We start from the raw sequence: 20,634 nt of genomic DNA, 5'->3' as shown, positions 1-20,634 counted from the left end.
CTCTAAAACAATCAGCAAAAGTTGTAATTCCTTTCCCAGTAAGGTGTATTTATGCATTCAAATTTCTGTTTGACTTCCTTGATAATGCTTCCATTTACTCTATTGATACTTAGTCTGAGGTGAGTTTTCAAACAGGGCCTCATGCCCGATATCTGCAAAAGTATCACTTCTCTAAAACAGGGGTTCTCAACTGGTTTTGCCTGTTACGCAAATGGAGTCACGACCCAACATTATATACTGTTGATGACTCCATTTTGTAATGTTGTATTGCAGCTGCCTTCTTGGGCAGGCTTCACTTGCAAAATAGACTCTATCTCACGGTCTACTCTTATGGCATCAAATAAAGTCATTACACCTCCATATTAACTGAGAAAACATTTATTATAAATTCAAGACAATAAGCCATTTCAATTAGGCGACCAGTTCAGGAGTGGGGTGTAATAAATTACCACTCAGAACATGACATCATAACCAGTCCAATAATGTTAATGAACAGTAACACATACCATCTTTTAAAATGTATTGAACTGGTTAAAAACTTACACCTTTAAAAAAAACTTTAAAGTTGTGAAACTATTCACATTGTAATTGGTGATTAAGAATTCCTAATGATTGCTGTTGTTTCAAACGTTATGTGAATGTCAGTATTAATTAACAATAACAATTAACACAGTGAACAATAACTCCTGATTCTGTTTATTTATTGTGTGTGTCTTTGCACGCGCAAATAGTTTGGTAAGTTTATTGAAGTCTGGGGTGCTGGTTGACAGGGCAACTCGGAGGTCATGCTGGCTGTCCAGTTTGTTTCTGCTTTTAGTTTTCAGCACGGCCATAGCAGAGAAGCCACTTTCACACAGATAGGTAGTGCTGAACGGCAGCATGATTCTGATTGCATGACAGGCGAGAGCAGGATATTCTCCCACTACGCTGCACCAGAACTGTGTCAGTGTCATTTCCGGGAAGCGCATGCTCAGTCCGTGATCAAATGACAGTTCCACCAGCTGATCCTCTTCGTTGCTTGGCAACGTGACGCCTCCCATCTCCACTCGAAAGGGGTCCCGTCCCGTATCCTGTTGTCTTGTCTCCTGTTCTCCTCCGGGAAGTAGTCGCAAAAATGTCCCTGCAGCATGACAAGATGCTGTTTAACGTTTTTTCAGTGTGTCACCGTGCGCTTTGTTGATCAGATTATGAATCCCTAAATCAGCATTAGGAAACATGTCAATACTCCCGTTCGAAACATGATTTGCCCAAACGGTAAGCTTCATCTTGAAGGCAATAATTACATCCCTCTGTACAAATCGATTGTGCCCCCTCCATTGCATTGACACATTGAGAGAATTCAGATTATCAAAAATATCCACCGGGTAGGCAACCTGTGCGAGCCATTCGTCACAATCGAAATGTTCGGCCAGAGGTGACTTCTTTTCCGAAAGACATGTCCTGGATTCTGCTCATGGTGTCATTGGATAGGGGTATAGTTTTAAGTTTGTTGGCGGCTGACTCTCCCAAGATTTCAGTGCACATATCAATCGCAGCAGGGAGTATAAGATCCTCTGCGCTGGCGTGGGCTTTTTTGCATTTAGAAATGCGGTGGGCCACAAGGTATGATGCGCGAAGTGCATACGATCTTCAATTAATCTTGTGAGGCCTCTAGATATTGACATCTCAAGAACGTTATTGTATTGGTCAGTGAGTGTGTGCAGCGCGAAAACCCACCAAGGCCGAACGCAGCTTGTCATTTCACCACTGTGATGCGCTTTCACTTCTGGGACGCGCTCCAAGTCAGCAACAATAAGCGGTGAGGCCGTATCCTTTCAAAATAAACGTTTTGGGGTGGAGGTTACCTTTCAAAATATTTTTTTATTTAAGTTTGTATATTCGTGCACAAGTCCCACGACCCCTAAAATCCTGCCCCGGCGACCCCCAGTTGAGAATCCCTGCTCTAAAACACAACAACTTCAAAAGAAACAACCCCCACAAGAACACAACCAGACTTTCAGTGTGAAAGGGACTTGAACAGTGTTCGTTTCCTGCTCCTGTAACCCACACCACACACTTGGGTTTTATGTTCTGTGTCAAATCAAATCACATTTTATTGGTCACATACACATGGTTAGCAGATGTCATTGTGAGTGTAGTGAAATGCTTGTGCTTCTAGTTCCAACAGTGCAGCAGTATCTAACAAGTAATATCTAACAATTCCACAACAGATACACAAAAATCTAAGTAAAGGAATGGAATAAGAATATATACATATACATATATGGATGAGCAATAAGAGAGCGGCATAGGCTAAGATGCAACAGATAGTATAGAATACAGTATATACTGTAATGAAACAGGCAGGGAGCAGGTCTTCAACCCTTGACCTTCTAGCCCGAAGTTCAGCACGCTATTGACTGTGCCCCAAAAGCATGCTCGAGTGGCAGAGTCGATATCCGGCTTATAAACCCAGGGTCGTTACAATACACATGAGATGGGTAGTGCAAGATATGTAAACATTATTAAAGTGGCATTATTAAAGTGACTAGTGTTCCATTTGTGCTATGTTCCATAGCAGCTTGTCGGTGCTAGTGCTGGCTGTTTAACAGTCTGATGGCCTTGAGATAGAAACTGTTTTTCAGTCTCTCGGTCCCAGCTTTGATACACCTGCCCTGACCTCACCTTCTGGATCATAGCGGGGTGAACAGGCAGTTGCTCGGTTGGTTGTTGTCCTTGATGATCTTTTTGACCTTCCTGTGACAACAGGTGCTGTAGGTGTCCTGGGGGGCAGGTAGTTTGCCCCCGGTGATGCGTTGTCAAAACCGCACCACCCTCTGGAGAGTCCTGCGGTTGTGGGCAGTGCAGTTGCTGTATCAAGCGGTTATACAGCCCGACAGGACGCTCTCAATTGTAAAAGTTTGTGAGGGTTTTAGGCCAAAATGTTCAGCGGAAAGAAAGGAAACCATGCGAGAAACCTCTGCGGACATCTGAGAGTTTCAGGGTTAATTGTAAACATCTGCGTTCCAATCAGAGCCTGTTGTTCTGTCTTCACTTACACCAGCAGATGGTTGAGATCACCTTAAATCAGTTTCCTTTTCTGATAAATGAGTATTATGATAAAAACTAAGAGGTTAAGAAGTATGAAGGCTTGTATGAAGTATGAAGGCTTGTAAGTAATGCGGCTTTGCAGTTGTCATGTTTAAAGGATTGTCTCCATCTAGTGGGGTTGTTGGTAGGATATGATCTCGAACCATAGAGATAGATGGAGGACTCTAGCGCCCAAAATCCGGTTTTAGCATGGGCAGAGCCGTTGAGGACTTTCACCATTTTGAAGTTGTCAACTTGGGTGGGACTTCCTATGGGTTAAAGAAGGATCACATGATTCCATCTGGGTAATCAGGAGGGATCAGCCAATGAATTATACCTGTGAGCAAACATTCCCTACCTGTTACGTCCGTCGTTAGAAGAATGAGACCAAAGCTCAGCTTGGAAAGAGTTCATGATTTTTAATAATGAACTCCGACAAATAACAAAATACAAAAACAAACATAAGGTTCGGCAGGCTCCACAGCAACTATGCAAAATCAAGATCGCACAAACTAGGGTGGAAAACAGGCTGCCTAAGTATGATTCCCAATCAGAGACAACGATAGACAGCTGCCTCTGATTGTGAACCATAACCCGGCCAACAAAGACATAGAAAACTAGCATGCCCACCCAAATCACACCCTGACCTAACCCTGACCTAACCAAATGGCTCTGTCTAAGGTCAGGGCGTGACAGTACTCCCCCCCCCCCCCCTGCCGACCGTCGCTGGAGGCTCTGGACTGCCGACCGTCGCTGGAGGCTCTGGACTGCAGACCGTCGCTGGAGTCTCTGGACTGCGGACCGTCGCTGGTGACACTGGACTGCAGACCGGAGGCTTGGAGGCTGGAGGCTTCGTGCCATGGATCATCACTGGAGGCTTCGTGCCATGGATCATCACTGCTAGCTTCATGCCATGGATTATCACTGGAGGCTTCGAGCCATGGATGATCACTGGAGGCTTCGTGCCATGGATCATCTCTGGAGGCTTCAGGCCATGGATCATCACGGGAGGCTTCGTGCCATGGATCATCACTGGAGGCTTCGGGCCATGGATCATCACTGCAGGCTTCGTGCCATGGATCATCACTGGAGGCTTCGGGCCCTGGATCATCACTGAAGGCCTGGTGCGTGGAGCCGGCACAGGATATACTGGGCTGTGGAGACGTACCGGAGGTCTGGAGCGCAGAGCTGGCACAACCCATCCTGGCTGGATGCTCACTTTAGCCTGGCAAGTGCGGGGTGCTGGCACAGGACGCACTGGACTGTGAAGGCACACTAGAGGCATAGTGCGTAGAGCCGGCGCAGGATATACTGGGCCGTGAAGGACTACTGGAGGTCTGGGGCGTAGAGCTGGCACAACACATCCTGGCTGGATGCTCACCCTAGCCCGGCAACTGCGGGGCGTTGGCACAGGACGCACTGGGCTGTGAAGGCGCACTGGAGACACGGTGCAAAGAACCGGCACCAATTGTACCAGAACGGTGACACACACCCCAGGGCGAGTGCGCGGAGGAGACACAGGACGCACCGGACTGGGGAGGTGCACCAGAGGCTCCTCAGCACACCCGCTCTGCAGTGCTCTCAACGCCAGCACCTCTCTCCGGAATATTGCGTCGAGCTCCTCCCTCGACACCCTGACTGGCTCTGGTTCACCCCTCGGCTCCGCCAACCACTCCGTGTGCCCCCCCACCAAAATATTTGGGGGCTGCCTCTTGTGCTTGCATCGTGTCCTTGATTCCTGGTCTCGTCGCCATTCCTCTCTCGCTGCCTCCGCCTGCTTCCATGGCAGGGTCTTGTCCCCTGCCGTTACCTCCTCCCAGGTCCAGGATGTCCTCCACTCCTGGGCACGCTGCTTGGTCACTTGGTGGTGGGATCTTCTGTTACGTCCGTCGTTAGAAGAATGAGACTATAGCGCAGCGTGGAAAGTGTTCATGATTTTTAATAATGAACTCCGACAAACTACAAAATACAAAAACGAACGTAAAGTTCTACAGGCTCCACAGCAACTATGCAAAATCAAGATCCCACAAACTAGAGTGGAAAACAGGCTGCCTAAGTATGATTCCCAATCAGAGACAACGATAGACAGCTGCCTCTGATTGGGAACCATACCCGGACAACAAAGAAATAGAAAACTAGAATGCTCACCCAAATCGCACCCTGACCTAACCAAATAGCGAAATAAAAAGGCTCTCTAAGGTCAAGCCGTGACACTAACTGCATGCGGGAGTATATCGCCAACCTTGGCTTTATACCTGTTCATATAACACACTCTTGGTGGCGGTATGCACCCTTTCATTTTGCTTGCCAACTGATAGAAGTTGGAAGAAGAAAATTGACTACTTCAAAATGGAGATGGCCTCAATGGCGCTTTTCATGCTCTCACAGACACTCTAATGGGACAGATATAATGATGCGAAATCTATCTGAGTCTGTGTGTCGAACAGATACATGTTCCAAAGTAAACGTAGAATAAATGGTGAATGAAGTGAAATAGATCTATAATAAGCATTTCTTCATTTTGAAGAAGAAAAAAAATATTCTGATGAAAATGTGTTTTTACCTTTATTTAACTAGGCAAGTCAGTTAAGAACTAATTCTTATTTTCAATGACGGACTAGGAACAGCGGGTTAACTGCCTTGTTCAGGGGCAGAACAACAGATGTTTACCTTGTCATCTCGGGGATTCAATCTTGCAACCTTTTGGTTACCAGTCCAATGCTCTAAATACTAGGCTACCTGCCAGGGACGTCCAATTGGTGGTGCCACCCCCCTTTTGATGGACCACAGATCAATTTCCAAATACCAAAAAATATACAATAATAATATTTGTGGGGAGGGGAACTCAGTTGGGGTCTCAACTTACTGTTGAGGTGCATTTTCGAAATGTGGTTCTGTGTCAGCAGTTTTTCTCTTGTTATGTCATTCAATGACAGTCACTAAACTAGACCATGTCAGCCAAAGATCTTTTCAATTGGTTAGTTAGTCTAGCGGCCAGCTATCTAAACATGGTCGAATTACCAACCGAGGGGTCACTCTCACTCAGATATCATATAAAAAACTGCAAACCTTTTTCTCCACCCTATTGCAAAATGTGTAGATTTGCAGCAAGCTTGCTTTAAAACTGCAACATTTTCTCTATGACCCATGGTAAAATGTGTAGGAAATGACCTCTAAAAGATACATTTTTTTCTCCGCTGTTCAAGAGGGGAGACCTAAAATGTTGTTCTCGCAAGATGGGGGAAACAACGTTTTGCTTAGGGGTCCCAAAAGTATAGGTCCGGCTCTGACTACATGTGTGTGTATGGGTGTGGGTATGCAGACCCGTGAGCCACTGCGGCCCCCCGTGATGAGTTCAGATTTATTGCGGCCTCCACTCCCATCAAAGTTGCCCATCCCTGATTTACACCACTGACAGCCTAAAATTACTCTTGAACTAAATTTGTGGAGATGGTAAGTTGGAAATAGCAACAACAAAAAATACACCATTAAACATCATTTGAACAGATTTTGGAGAACAACAACTGAAAATACACAAAACCATGAAATGAGGTAGTGCCTCCATATAAAACAATTCTGCAATAATGCACACTTATAAATATAAAAATATTCTCATAGATAGGATAGCTAACAATGTCATAAAAACGATATGCATGATGATGATTCCGGATGGCCAGATATCTAGCATCGTAGGTGGCACGTTCCAGCATGTTTTATGTTGTTCTTTATAGTACTTTTTTTTTGTGTGTTTTTCGCTAATTTGGCAAAATATTGCTAGCCAGCTAACCAACAACTGTAACAATGTATTTGAGAGCCAACAATACTCATTGTGCAAATGTATTTATATTTTCAAAAAACATTGGAGATGAAATATAGTTTACAAGTTGTCACAATCTAAGCCAACCTATCTGTTTTACCCCATCGTTTGGTTGCTAAACAAGCCAACACGTCGATAGCACACACCTTTTGAAATCATAATGTACTTTTTTTATTGATTAATTTAATTTGAGCTCTCTGGCTAGCTCAAAATGAGATTACTTTACTAAATTTTGCCAAAATGTTCTGCAGCATAATATTATTCTATGTACAGAAATATATTGGTTACAACCAATCATACTACCTAATATTCCCACCCACTTGCACCAGGGTAGCCTAGTGGTTAGAGAATTGGACTAGTAACCAAAAAGTTGCAAGTTCAAATCCACGAGCTGATAAGGTACAAATCTATCGTTCTGCCCCTGAACAGACTGTTCCTAGGCCGTCATTGAAAATAAGAATTTGTTCTTAACTGACGTGCCTAGTTAAATAAAATAAGAAATAGAAATCCAAATATGAAAGGAAAGAGGGGAAAAACAAGAAATGGTTTGACCTCTACTTTACAAACCACATCTTTGTCAGTCCTTTCACCTGGTGACAAAACAGAATCATTACAAAAGTAAAATGACACTTCCTTGAAAAACATTACAAAAACATTATCAACATTTGCTTCTACAGTATGTACAACTAGGAAGTATTCTTATTGAAAATGTACAACCACCTTGCACGTACAGTACCAGCTGACACAGGGCTGTAAAATAAAGAATTTACCAAAACTACTAACTACAGTAGTTTCAGTTATTATACAACGTCTCTGTATCATAAAACATTCAAACTGGATTCAGCACATGAGGAAACAACACCAACACTACTAACTACAGTAGTTTCAGTTGAACAAAAGTCTCAGTATCATCATAAAACTTTCAATCTGGATTCAGAAAATGATATAAGAACCCATAGCTGTATAATACTGTATGCCATCCCCCTCATTTCTAGTGAAAATTGCTGTGTCACTCAATACCCATAACAGCCTTGACGTTGGAGTAAAGATCTGTATCGTCATATGTCTCTGCTGCTGGCTTACTGTTCTCTTTCTCCTCATTCTTCCCCATCATCTCCTTCCCGTCTACCCCCTCCTCCATCACTCCACTGCCATCTCCTCCATCTTCTTCTCCCTCTTTCTTCTTCTCTCGTTTGATTTCAGCGTAGTTTGACTCTACGGTAGTGGTCTTCTTCTCTGCCTCCCCAGGAGTCTTCTTCTTCAGCAGGGAGTAGTTGATACTGGCGTAGTCCACATTATTTGGTTCTTCCCTTGTGTCAGATTTTCCCGTGGCTCCACTGGTCTGCGGCCCTCTGATTTCTGCTCCCTCCCTCAGCACCACCTGCAGAGGGGTCTATTCACACGCCACAGCCTGTCCTTCATCTGTCTATGGAGTACATTACAAAAATAACTGTGTTAGGAGTCTTTTGTTAGCTTGGTGGTCCCAGATCTGTTTATGCTGTCTTATCAATTCCTATTGGCATGTCAATGCTAACTAAATGTTTCCAGAGCTGAATAAAGAAAGAAACTGGTACTGCACCTGTTGGTCTTCAAATGCCACCATCTCCAGGTTCATGAAAGGGCTTTTGGAGTCTGAGTCCTTTGGGATCCTCTCTTTTTCTCTTAGGAAAATATTCTGAATTAAATTTCACAATAACTATATTTTGGAGGGGTTAGCTGGGACGTCCATTACAATATGGTGCAAGGCTTCGCACTTTTGACATTATATCTGATTCTCATGATAGTAAATATGAATTTCTAAAGACAATCTGAAATTGATTTTAAAACAATGCTCAGTTAACACTACAGTTAACACTGTATGTCAGTAAGAGAATGCATGTACCTGTAATGCCCGGGGTGTAGTGGAGGAAGGAGTCAGACGCAGGAGACAGAGAGTTCAGAGTAGGCTACTTCTTTATACACCGACCAGGTGAAAACAGACGTCACTCAAAACAAATGCCCCAAAACACAGGGGAACTAAACAGTCCCAAAAAACAGCTCACGTACACGAACAACCGTGACATACATGCGTGTACAAAGAGTACACATAAAACAATCCCGCACACCCAGCAGGCAGGCCGGCTGGCTAATAAAGCCCAACTAATAAACCTAATTAACAACAGGTGTAACTAATAAACAGACAAGGAGGGGGAGGAAAAGATCAGTGGCAGCTAGTAGGCCGGTGACTACGACCGCCGAGCGCCACCCAAACGGGAAGGGGAGCCACCTTCGGTAGGAGTCGTGACAGTACCCCCCCCCTGACATGCGGCTCCCACAGCACGCCGACACCGGCCTCGAGGGCGACCCGGAGGGCGAGGCGCAGGGCAATCCGGATGGAAGCGATGGAAATCCCTCAACATTGACGGATCCAAAATGTCCCCCACCGGTACCCAGGACCTCTCCTCTGGACCCAGGACCTCTCCTCTGGACCGTACCCCTCCCAGTCCACGAGGTACTGCAGGCCCCTCACCCGGCGTCTCGAGTCCAGAATGGCCCATATCGTGTACGCCGGGGACCCCTCAATGGCCAGGGGGGGAGGAGGGACCTCCGGCACCTCACCGTCCTGCAGGGGACCAGCTACCACCGGCCTGAAGAGAGACACATGAAACGAGGGGTTAATACGATAATAGGAAGGGAGTTGTAATCGATAACACACCTCGTTTATTCTCCTCAGGACTTTGAAGGGCCCTACACACTGCGGCCCCAGTTTCCGGCAGGGAAAGGGGAGGGGTAGGTTTCGGGTCGAGAGCCAGACCCTGTCCCCCGGTACAAACACGGGGGCCTCACTGTGGTGGCGGTCAGCACTCCTCTTCTGCCATCCACTGGCTTGTTGGAGGGATTCCTGGACGGCCCTCCAGGTCTCCTTGGAGCGCTGCACCCACTCCTCCACTGCAGGAGCCTCGGTCTGACTCGGATGCCACAGTGCCAGGACCGGCTGGTACCCCAACACGCACTGAAATGGTGACATGTTGGTAGAGGAGTGGCGTAGTGAGTTCTGGGCCATTTCAGCCCAGGGGATGTATCTGGCAATACAACCGCAGAAACCTACCCACCTCCTGGTTCACTCTCTCCACCTGCCCATTACTCTCGGGGTGATAACCGGAGGTCTGGCTGACCGAGACCCCCAGACGCTCCATGAATGCCCTCCATGTCCTGGATGTGAACTGGGGACCCCGATCAGAGACGATGTCCTCCGGCACTGCGTAGTGCCGGGAGATATGGGTGAATAATGCCTCCGCAGTCTGTAGGGCTGTAGGGAGACCGGGCAACGGGAGGAGACGGCAGGACTTAGAGAACCGATCCACAATCACCAAAACCATAGTGTTCCCTTGAGACGGGGGGGGGGGGGCGGTCAGGAAATCTACGGATAGGTGAGACCATGGCCGTTGTGGAACGGGGAGGGGTTGTAACTTCCCTCTAGGAAGGTGCCTAGGAGCCTTACTCTGGGAGCACACCGAACAGGAAGAGACATAAACCCTAACGTCCCTAGCCAAGGTGGGCCACCAATACTTCTCCCGGAGGCCCCCCACTGTCCTCGCCACCCCAGGGTGACCCGAGGAGGGTAGGGTGTGAGCCCACCGAATCAGTTGGTCCCGGACACCAAGCGGCACGTACTTCCGCCCAGCCGGAGTCCACCTCCCATACCACTGGTGCCATCAGCCTCGAGGCGGGAAGGATGGGAGTAGGCTTAGTGGACCCATCCTCCGTGTCGTAAAGGCGGGACAGTGCGTCAGCCTTTACTTTCTCTGAGCCCGGTCTATATGACAAAGTAAACCAGAATCGGGTGAAGAACATGGCCCACCTTGCCTGACGTGGGTTCAGTCTCCTAGCTGCCCGAATATACTCCAGATTCTGGTGGTCGGTCCAGATGAGAAAGGGGTGCTTGGCCCCCTCAAGCCAGTGTCTCCACACTTTCAGAGCCCTGACCACCGCTAACAACTCCCGGTCCCCCACATCATAGTTACTCTCCTCTGGACTGAGCTTCCTCAAAGAAAGTGCATGGGTGGAGTTTTGGTGGTGTACCCGAGCGCTGTGATAGCACGGCCCCCACCCCAGCCTCGGACGCGTCCACCTCCAATCTGAATGCTAGAGAGGGGTCCGGGTGCGCCAACACGGGTGCATCCATGAACAGTTTCTTCAACCTATTGAAGGCTCCGTCCGCCTCTGGTGATCACCGCAAACGCACCAGGCACCCCTTCAGCAGTGAGGTAATGGGAGCTGCTACCTGACCAAAACCCCGGATAATCCTCCGGTAGTAATTGGCAAAACCCGTTGCACCTCCTTTACCGTGGTCGGAGTCGGCCAATTACGCACGGCCTTAATGCGGTCACACTCCATCCCCACCCCCGAGGTGGAAATAACCCAGGAAGGAGACGGTTCGTTTGGAGAACACACACTTCTCAGCCTTGACGTATAGGTCATGCTCCAGCAGTCTACCAAGCACCTTGCGTAACAGAGACACATGCGCGGCGTGGGTGGCAGAATAGATCAGAATGTCATCGAAATAAACAACCACGCCCTGCCCATGCAGGTCCCTGAGAATCTCGTCTACAAAGGATTGAAAGACGGCTGGAGCATTCTTTAACCCATACGGCATGACGAGGTACTCAAAATGGCCCGACGTCAAAATAGCGCCCCCTATCCCAAAGAAGTTTAAGGCCCATGCCACTGCAGCCAACCTCACTGGACGTGGCCACCAAAGAAAAATTGATGTAAGTTTTCAGCAAAGGATTGTTCGATTGGTGGAGAAAGCACCTTGGGCAACTGCCACACACATTCAAGCTGACATTCAAGCTTCAGACACAAGGTGCGACAGTTTCAACTTGCACCATCCATAGCCAACTCAATGAAACAGGGTTATATGGTAGGAGACCCAGGAAGACCCCACTGCTGAGAGAAAGACATAAGAGAGCCCGACTGCAATTTGCCAAAACACACCTGAACATGCCAAAATCCTTCTGGGATAATGTCCTGTGAACAGATGAGACCAAATTAGAGCTTTTTGGTAAAGCACCCAGGAATGGTTCAAGACAAAACGCTGGACTGTTCTGAAGTGGCCAGCAATGAATCCAGATCTAAATCCCATTGAACACTTGTGGAGAGATCTGAAAACAACAGTGAGGAGAGGGCACCCTTCTAATCTGGGAGAACTGGAGCAGTTTGCACAAGAGGAGTGGGCTAAACTGCCAGTACAGTGGTGCAGTAAGCTCATTGATGGTTATAGGAAGCACTTGATTGCAGTTATTTTGACCAAAGGCTGTGCTACCAAATATCAAGTCAAGGGTGTCAATAATTTTGTTAATGCCATTTGTATATTTTCTGATTTAAATCAATATATTGTGTTCTGAATCAAAAACAAAGGTTCTGTAATATTAACAGTGAAATAAAGAACTGTGGAGACCAAATACTTTATTCAATTTCAACTTATTTTTAGGGAAAATTGTGAGTTACTTGAAAAAAGTGCAAGGATGCCAACATTTTGGCCACGACAGTATATATTATTTCATACAGTTTCTCCATTACTTAATTAACAGTTAATCTCATGCCACCTCTTCATTGTTTACAGTAACTACATCACACATCTTTTTTTTACCACAATATGGAATGGAAATATATATATATTGAAGAAAAGAATTGGCAGGTGAAGGAATCTACAGCAATGCACAAAGTGCAATGAGCAAATGTACAATTTCAGGATGATAGTGCAGAGTGCAAAGAATCATTATATCTCCATGTTTGATTCACATAGTCTATCTAAAGTAAAAATTGAAAAAAGTATGTGATTTTTTAAAACGTATAATACTTGTGCTTTTCCATGAAATACATAATCATTTTTATTATAAAAAAAATGTGCTTAATAACTTTTTCATTTTATGCATACAAATCAGAAACTTTATTAAGACAATACGTGTGAATTATTTTACATGAAAATGATCTCAGTCTACTGAAAACTCTCAGCATAAGCTTAGGAGTGGGTGGGTGGGTGGGTGGAGGGGTGCTCAATCATCTTGGACGCCTGGCAATGACCTCATACTCTTCCTGAGACGTGTATTTTTTATCCAATGAGATGTAGGTACTCTCCTCTTCTTTTGGTTTCACATTCTTACCTTGCATCCTTTAAGAACCACAAGAAAAAAACAAGTGGTAGAGTTAAGTTACTTCTAGCACTCAGAGAAAGTAAATCTAGGCCTATAGTAAGCATCTTATCAGACAGTGTCTGGGCTTATAACAGGTACTTTGAGAAATAAAGTTTCCTTTACACGTTAAAAAAATACATCTATGAACCAGATGTGAAATACATTGGCAGAAAATAAGAAATATAACTATCCTCATTTTGTCTCTATTGTGCTATAAGTGAAAAGGATCCTACCGTATGTAAGCATTTGTAGACAGGTAGATGAGAAGGGCTACAGTCACACTGAGAGACATACCAGCTATGGTCCAGGGGAGAACTGCATTCCCACATCCTTCAGAAAGATCGACAATTTATGAAGAGAGAAAGAGTGTCATTAGAGCAGTCTTAGACCTATTGCAATAACCACACCATAGGTGGAAATCCCAGGGGGGACGGGGAACACCCCCACCCTGGGAAATATTTTTCCCTCCCAATATATCACTGTAAACATAACTATGTAATTTCAATAATATTAATAATACGCAATGAAAGCACTTGTGCTGATTATAGACAATTAACAGTGCGTTTTTAAGTTTCAAAAGATTGCGACCACCCAGCAGTGGCACATGATGCAGGTCTGTCGTTGGTGGCTGACCTCCAGTAAGTAGGTCAACCAAAGGATATGTTAGACATTTCTTTACTACCACTCAATACAAGAAAACACATTTATAACCGTCACCAGTCTTCTTTTTCGCTGCATTAAAGTACAGGTCACTCTTTATGTTGAGCTAGCACCTATTGCATTTATTCCAAGATCAGCATGCAGCTGTAGTGCTTCGAAGTCCCTGTGATAAGGTTCGCGATAAACTGAACTCCAAACTGAACAGAACTACACTCTCTACTACCATTGTCTTAAATATCTTTAATGGTCTCGTTGTAAAAGCTAAAATGTCGTTGGGGACTACGAAGCACCTGTGTGCCAACCTTGGAGTAAACTGACGTGGGCAAAGATTATAGCAAACACAACATAAACGTAATTGGTGCTCGCTAGCTCTGCAAATTCAGCTATTGTGAGAAGCCAGCCAATATAAAACTAAAACATAAACTATATTAAAATTACAAAAAGTGATGTTGTGTAAATGGTGAACTCATACAGCTGTCAACCCTTGTCACTGCAATCCATTTTACATTTGCTAGCTGACTAGCAAGCTACCTGGTAGATTGAAGCTCCTTATAGAATGATAGAAGATAGATGATAGAAGCCCATCTCCTACTGTAAATAACCTGCACACTGTATGTGTGTGTGTGTGTAGCCAGCCAGCTATATAGTGACATCAGTAGGAGTCAGTAATAGATCATCAGTAATAGAATGTACCTTTCACATTTCCCTTTCAAACACAGGAAGATACAACAGATGGTGCCTGAGAGGGCTGCACCAACCACAAATGCAGTAATCAGTTTTAGGTCCGACAGCAAAGCTATAATGCCTTCCAATTCCTTCTCTAAAAAGAGAACAACAACTCTGAATGAGAAGGGGCTCACATTCCTTCATATCCTCTGGAAGAAAATATGAATTTCCCTAAGCCTAAATGTACAGAACATCCTCAATATTGCAAACAGTGGGTGGGAATGGGAAGCTGTGACTCTCTAACCAAGTAACTTGACATACATATTTACCTCTTTGCTTTTCTTGGCTCTTATTTTGTGTGACCTGCAGCTTCTCTCTCACTACACCCACCACATTGCTGCTGACACACTCCACAGTGGTGTTGTTGTGGTGTCCAACAGGCAGACTGATGGTGCTGTTCACTGAGGAACACAACACTGACGTAGTGAGGCTGCACCTCTCTGTGTTGAGCTCCAGCAGTGGCCACACTATGTGGGGTGAGGGAAACCCCTGACTGACACACACACAGGTCATGACCTCTGCCTGGTCCACACACCCAGAGCCAGGAAGAATCACAGGAAGGTCTGGAAAAAGACAGTGAAGAGAGAGATATCAGTGATAGATTGATGCTAAAAACATGCCAGAGTTTGTATATTACAGTCAAGTTAGTACTTACACATCACAGTGACAACAGTGGAAGCTGTCATAGTCCTGTTGAGGTGTTGAACTGTACACACATACTCCCCAGCATGTTGTCTTGTCACATTGGAGATGGTGAGAGTGGCATTTTCAGTGTAATTCTGAAGTGGGGCACTTGTCCCGTTCTTACTCCAAGTGATGTCAGATGGAGGGTAACTGTCAACACTGCAGGTCAGATCCAGGGTACCATCCTCCTTCACCATTTCATTTCCAGTTATTTGGGGGTCTTTCACATCTTTAAGTGCAAAGAGTTTCTAATTGTACAGATGTATTTTTAAACATACACTAAATTCAGACTATGTTGGTTGAGGGACTAATAACAATGGATCATGATTAAAAAGGGGAAAAGTCAAAGCCATGACATAACTGCAGGTGGAGTCTTCATATTGTATCATTTGCTTATTATCAATGTTATTCTTAGGTTTCAAAGATTCTCTGGAATAAGGTGTTTATTAATGTCAAATGTAGGATAAGCTACTCACATGCCACATTCAAAGTTACTGTCTCTTCAATTTGAAATTTTTTCTGGAAGGTTACTTGACACGTAACCATCATGTTGTGGTGTTCAGCTGAGGGGGTAAAGGTCAACGTTGAGAAGTGGGTTGTTGTCATAGTGGTCAGGTCCTCTCTCTCCTGTATGGTGATGTTGTCTCTGAGCTCAGTGATGTTGTCTCCTGTTCCTCTCCATGTCCATGTGATGTTAGGAGGAGTTCCAGAGCACATCCCCGGGGCGGTGCAGGTCAGAGTAGCTGGTTTTCCCTCTGTCAGAGGAGGAGTCAACACTGAGGGCTTCTGGGTCAGAGCTGGAGGCAGGAAATACAAACACAGAAGTGAATTTTACAAAACAGCAGTGACACATAATCAGCCGTAGGAGAGCAGCATGCATGTGATGACTCTGAATGGGAGTTTCCCCAGTAATGTCTTCTTATGATAGGACTTTATGATAAGGGAGACCTGAGGGGGAACTTGGCAAGTGTGTACTGTATACAATTAACTACAATAATAGGTTGTCACTGTAACTGGTAATAATAGTCATAGTACCGCTCACTGTGATTTTCACTTTCTTCTGGGATGTATTTGAACCTGGAAGTCTGAATTGATACTCTCCAGCATCATTCTCGCTGATGTCGTTGATGATCACACTACAGTTCTTCTTTGTCAGATCAGTCTCCAGTAGAGACACTCTCTGTTTATAACCCTCCTGAGCTTTAGAGGGTTTATTGGAGTGGAAAATTATGATTTTATCCTCATCACATTTGCCCTTTGGGCACTTGAACCATACTGCAGGGGTAGGCTTGATGTTATCAGGGTGAGTGAAAGTACATGAAATAACAGCACATAGTCCCTTCTCTGCTGTTATTTCTGCTGGACTGAAGGTGATGGTCCAGGATGATGCTGTTGGTGGTGCTGCCAGTTCTGATGGAGGGAAATGAATACAGTCATGAGTAATACAGAAAGCACTTGGATACTACTTCACTTGTTCGTAAACATGTTTTATGAGATAGTGTCTACTGAGATATTTGCCATACCACCACTACTACCACATCTACTAATGACTATCACATTAACATTAGTTGTGATAAAAAGGACCTTACTATCGCATGTGGCTCTCTCTGTCAGAGAGAGAAGTAGAGCTGCCGAGATGAGGACCCACATCCTGTTTCCACTGCCTTGATGAATCAATCACAGTACCGGGGTCTCTTTCCTCTTTCTCTTCTTGTCACTGTCTCTGTCTGTGTCTTCTGGTCTGGAGCACAAGTGTGAAATAGAATATGAAATGTTGTTGTGATAATAACAACATATAGCAATACACATCCGATATTAACGTTTCATTACATCTTTATGAGTGCTACAGTGTCATTCATAACAACCGTCTTAGCATGTTTATTCAACTGAGACGTATTTTGCTGTAATGCCTAGAGAGTATGTCAAAGAAAAATGTATGGTCACAGTTCCTATGAGCGCCTTCTTCATAATGCATTCCAAGCACCTTTATAACTCCTTATGAGTGACTCCCTATAAAACATTAAAATGCCCAACATAAGCTTATATGACTGCTCCAAGATATATTTAACTGCATTTATAAATCTTTTTGAATAAGCTACAGTTGAAGTCGGAAGTTTACACACACTTAGGTTGGAGTCATTAAAACTCGTTTTTCAACCACTCCACAAATGTATTGTTAACAAACTATAGATTTGGCAAGTCGGTTAGGACATCTACTTTGTGCATGACACAAGTAGTCTTTCCAACAACTGTTTACAGACAGATTATTTCACTTACTTCACCGTATCACAATTCCACCAGGGCAGCGTTTACAAACACTAAGTTGACTGGGCCTTTAAACAGCTTGGAAAATTCCAGAAAATGATGTCATGACTTTAGAAGCTTCTGATAGGCTGATTGATATCATTTGAGTCAATTGGAGGTGTACCTGTGGATGTATTTTCAGGGCTACCTTCAAACTCAGTGCCTCTTTGCTTGACATCATGGGAAAATCAAAAGAAATCAGCCAAGACCTCCAAACGCCTGAAGATACCACCTTCATCTGTACAAACAATAGTACGCAAGTATAAACACCATGGCACCACGCAGCCGTCATACCGCTCAGGAAGGATATACGTTTTGTCTCCAAGAGATGAATGTACTTTGATGCAAAAAGTGCAAATCAATCCCAGAACCACAGCAAATGAGCTTGTGAAGATGCTGGAGGAAACAGGTACAAAAGTATCTATATCCACAGTAAAACGAGTCCTATATCGACACAACCTGAAAGGCTGCCGCTGCTCCAAGGAAGAAGCCACTCCTCCAAAACTGCCATAAAAGTTTGCAGTTTGTAACTGCACATGGGGACAAAGATTGTACTTTTGGATAAATGTTTTCTAGTCTGATGAAACAAAAATAGAACTGTTTGGCCATAATGACCATCGTTATGTTTGGAGGGAAAGGGGGAGGCTTGCAAGCTGAAGAACATCATCCCAAGCGTGAAGCACGGGGGTGGCAGCATCATGTTGTGGGGGTGCTTTGCTGCAGGAGGGACTGGTGCACTTCACAAAATAGATGGCATCATGAGGTAGGAAAATTATGTGGTTAAATTGAAGCAACATCTCAAGACATCAGTCAGGAAGTTAAAAGCTTGGTTGCAAACAGGGCTTCTAAACGGACAATGACCCCAAGCATACTTCCAACATTGTGGCAAAATGGCTTAAGGACAACAAAGTCAATGTATTGGAGTGGCCATCACAAAGCCCTGACCTCAATCCTATTGAACATTTGTGGGCAGAACTGAAAAAGCATGTGCGAGCATGGAGGCCTTCAAACCTGACTCAGTTACATTAGCTCAGTCAGGAGAAATGGGCCAAAATTCACCCAACTTATTGTGGGAAGCTTGTGGAAGGCTACCCAAAATGTTTGACCCAAGTTAAACCATTTAAAGGCCATGCTACCAAATACTAATTCAGTGTATTGAAACTTCTGACCCACTGGGAATGTGATGAAAGAAAGAAAAGCCCAAATAAATAATTCTCTCTGCTATTATTGTGACATTTCACATTCTTAAAATAAAGTGGTGATCCTAACTGACTTAAGACAGGGAATATTTACTATGATTAAATGTCAGGAATTGTGAAAAACTGAGTTTAAATGTATTTGGCTAAGATGAATGTAAACTTCCGACTTCAACTCTATATAAAGCCTTATGAAGCAATGTGATGTAATGCCCTAAATGATTAATAGAAAATTACCATTACATTAAGTAGTCATCATCAAGTTTTAACAGTCATTCAATGCAACAAAACAAAAATATATAATGGTTGAATAGCTTGTCTTTCGATCCATGCAGAAAGTTAGACTGAATCAGCACATTACCTCTCTGTGTGCTCTCTCCTCCTGTTGATCAGGAGCCCTGTGTCTCTCTGATGGGTGGGAACTGTCACTTCATGTCCCCATTCTGTTACTCTCTCTAACTTGGTGCTGCAATCCAGGAAGTCCCTTTGTACTGTATACCGCCCAGCCATACTGTATATAGACCATAATCAACCAACCCATCAAACCAACTTGGTTGACATTTAAGTCATTAAGCAGATATTCTTATTCAGAGAAACTTACAGTAGTGAGTCAATGCATTTTTTACAACTTTTTCCTGTATTGGTCCCCCGTGGGAATCAAACCCACAACCCAGGCTTTGCAAGCACCATACTCAAACAACTGAGCCACAGACTGCAATCCCAACACACACTGCAATACCCATGCCTTTTGTATTTACATGCAGTTTTATTTTACCGTAAGAAAGATTTATACAAGAAAATGTGTACATATTTCAAGGTTGGCTGTTTGTAACAAGTACATGTGAATAATATTTCAAATGCCTTGCATTGGATAGAGATACACTTGCAATATCCTCTATCTTTTTTTAAACCCCTCTGTGGTCTGATAGATGAAGTCATTTCCCCAATACGCAACATCTGCTGAGAAAAGGGTACTTACCTTTATATGAGTTAAAAACACATTCGCTGACATATTCTTCATTAACTCACAAGCATGCTGAATGCATGTATTATGAGCGACAGGTAGCCTAGAGTGTAAAACCGTTGAGACAGTAACTGAAAAGTTGCTGGTTTGATTAACCAAACAGCCAAAGTGGAAAAATCTGTGAAATAGGGTTTAATGTAGAAGACAGATTTTGGTTGAATGCATTCAGTTCCACCACTGACTATGTATTCCGTTCATTAACATTAGAGGCTACTGGTTTGTACTCAATATACACTGCATGACCGGTTTTGGGCCGTCCCCAAACTGTTTCCACAAAGTTGGATGCACAGAATCATCTAGAATGTCATTGTATGCTGTAGCGTTAAGCTTTCACTTCACTGGAGCTAAGGGGCATGGACCGCACCATGAAAACAGCCCGAGGCCATTATTTGTCCTCCACCAAACTTTACAGTTGGCACAATGCATTGGGGCAGGTAGCATTCTACTGGCATCTGCCAAACCCAGATATGTCCGTCGGACTACCAGATGGTGAAGCATGATTCATCACTCCAAATAAAGCGTTTCCTCTGCTTCAGAGTCCAATGGTGGCGAGCTTTACGCCACTCCAGCTGACTCTTGGCATTGCGCATGGGGATTTTAGGCTTGTGTGCGGCTGCTTGGCCATGGAAACCCATTTCATGAAGCTCCCGATGAACAGTTCTTGTGCTGACGCTGCTTCCAGAGGGAGTTTGGAACTCGGTAGTGAGTGTTGCATCTGAGGACAGACCATTTTTAAGCGCTACACGCCTACCAATTTGCGGCTGAGCCATTGTTGCTCCTAGACATTTCCGCTTCACAATAACAGCACGTATAGTTGACAGGGCAGCTCTAGCAGGGCATAAATTTGACGAACTGACTTGTTGGAAATATGACACCCTATGATGGTGTCACGTTGAAAGTCACTCAGCTCTTCAGTAATGCCATTCTGCTGCCAATGTTTGTCTATGGAGACAAACATAGACAAACATGACTGTGTGT

General features: G+C 44.4%; 1 protein-coding gene across 2 annotated transcripts; it reads right to left on the bottom strand.

Moving 5' to 3' along the window:
* Positions 1-12,314: 12,314 nt before the first annotated feature.
* Positions 12,315-20,359, bottom strand: LOC109887575 (sialic acid-binding Ig-like lectin 14). Of its 2 annotated transcripts, XM_031790757.1 has the most exons (8): positions 18,994-20,359; positions 16,722-16,873; positions 16,168-16,542; positions 15,609-15,929; positions 15,104-15,361; positions 14,718-15,011; positions 13,296-13,392; positions 12,315-13,040 (listed from the first exon to the last, which is right to left on the bottom strand). In XM_031790757.1, exons 2-8 carry the CDS (start codon positions 16,780-16,782, stop codon positions 12,929-12,931), a joined length of 1,518 nt encoding a protein of 505 aa, XP_031646617.1. In that variant the 5' UTR covers positions 16,783-16,873; positions 18,994-20,359; the 3' UTR covers positions 12,315-12,928. The 2 variants fall into 2 exon arrangements, with proteins under 2 accessions (XP_031646617.1, XP_031646622.1); XM_031790762.1 differs by lacking the exons at positions 12,315-13,040; positions 13,296-13,392 and adding an exon at positions 13,452-14,542 and having other exon boundaries at positions 18,994-19,204.
* Between the last annotated feature and the right edge of the window lie 275 nt (positions 20,360-20,634).

Source organism: Oncorhynchus kisutch, linkage group LG2 (genome assembly GCF_002021735.2).
Source record: "Oncorhynchus kisutch isolate 150728-3 linkage group LG2, Okis_V2, whole genome shotgun sequence".
In the NCBI taxonomy this organism is placed as follows: domain Eukaryota; kingdom Metazoa; phylum Chordata; class Actinopteri; order Salmoniformes; family Salmonidae; genus Oncorhynchus; species Oncorhynchus kisutch.
The sequence above is the reverse complement of the archived record's forward strand: the minus strand, read 5'-3'. Positions and strand labels throughout refer to the sequence as shown.

Coding starts and splice junctions, on each gene's coding strand:
- LOC109887575 (XM_031790757.1), bottom strand. CDS start 16,782: ATGTGGGTCCTCATCTCGGCAGCTCTACTTCTCTCTCTGACAGAGAGA. Junction 15,362..15,608: donor AGTAACTTTGAATGTGGCAT/GTGAGTAGCTTA, acceptor TTGCACTTAAAG/ATGTGAAAGACCCCCAAATA. Junction 13,393..14,717: donor GAGCCAAGAAAAGCAAAGAG/GTAAATATGTAT, acceptor ATCTTTCTGAAG/GATGTGGGAATGCAGTTCTC.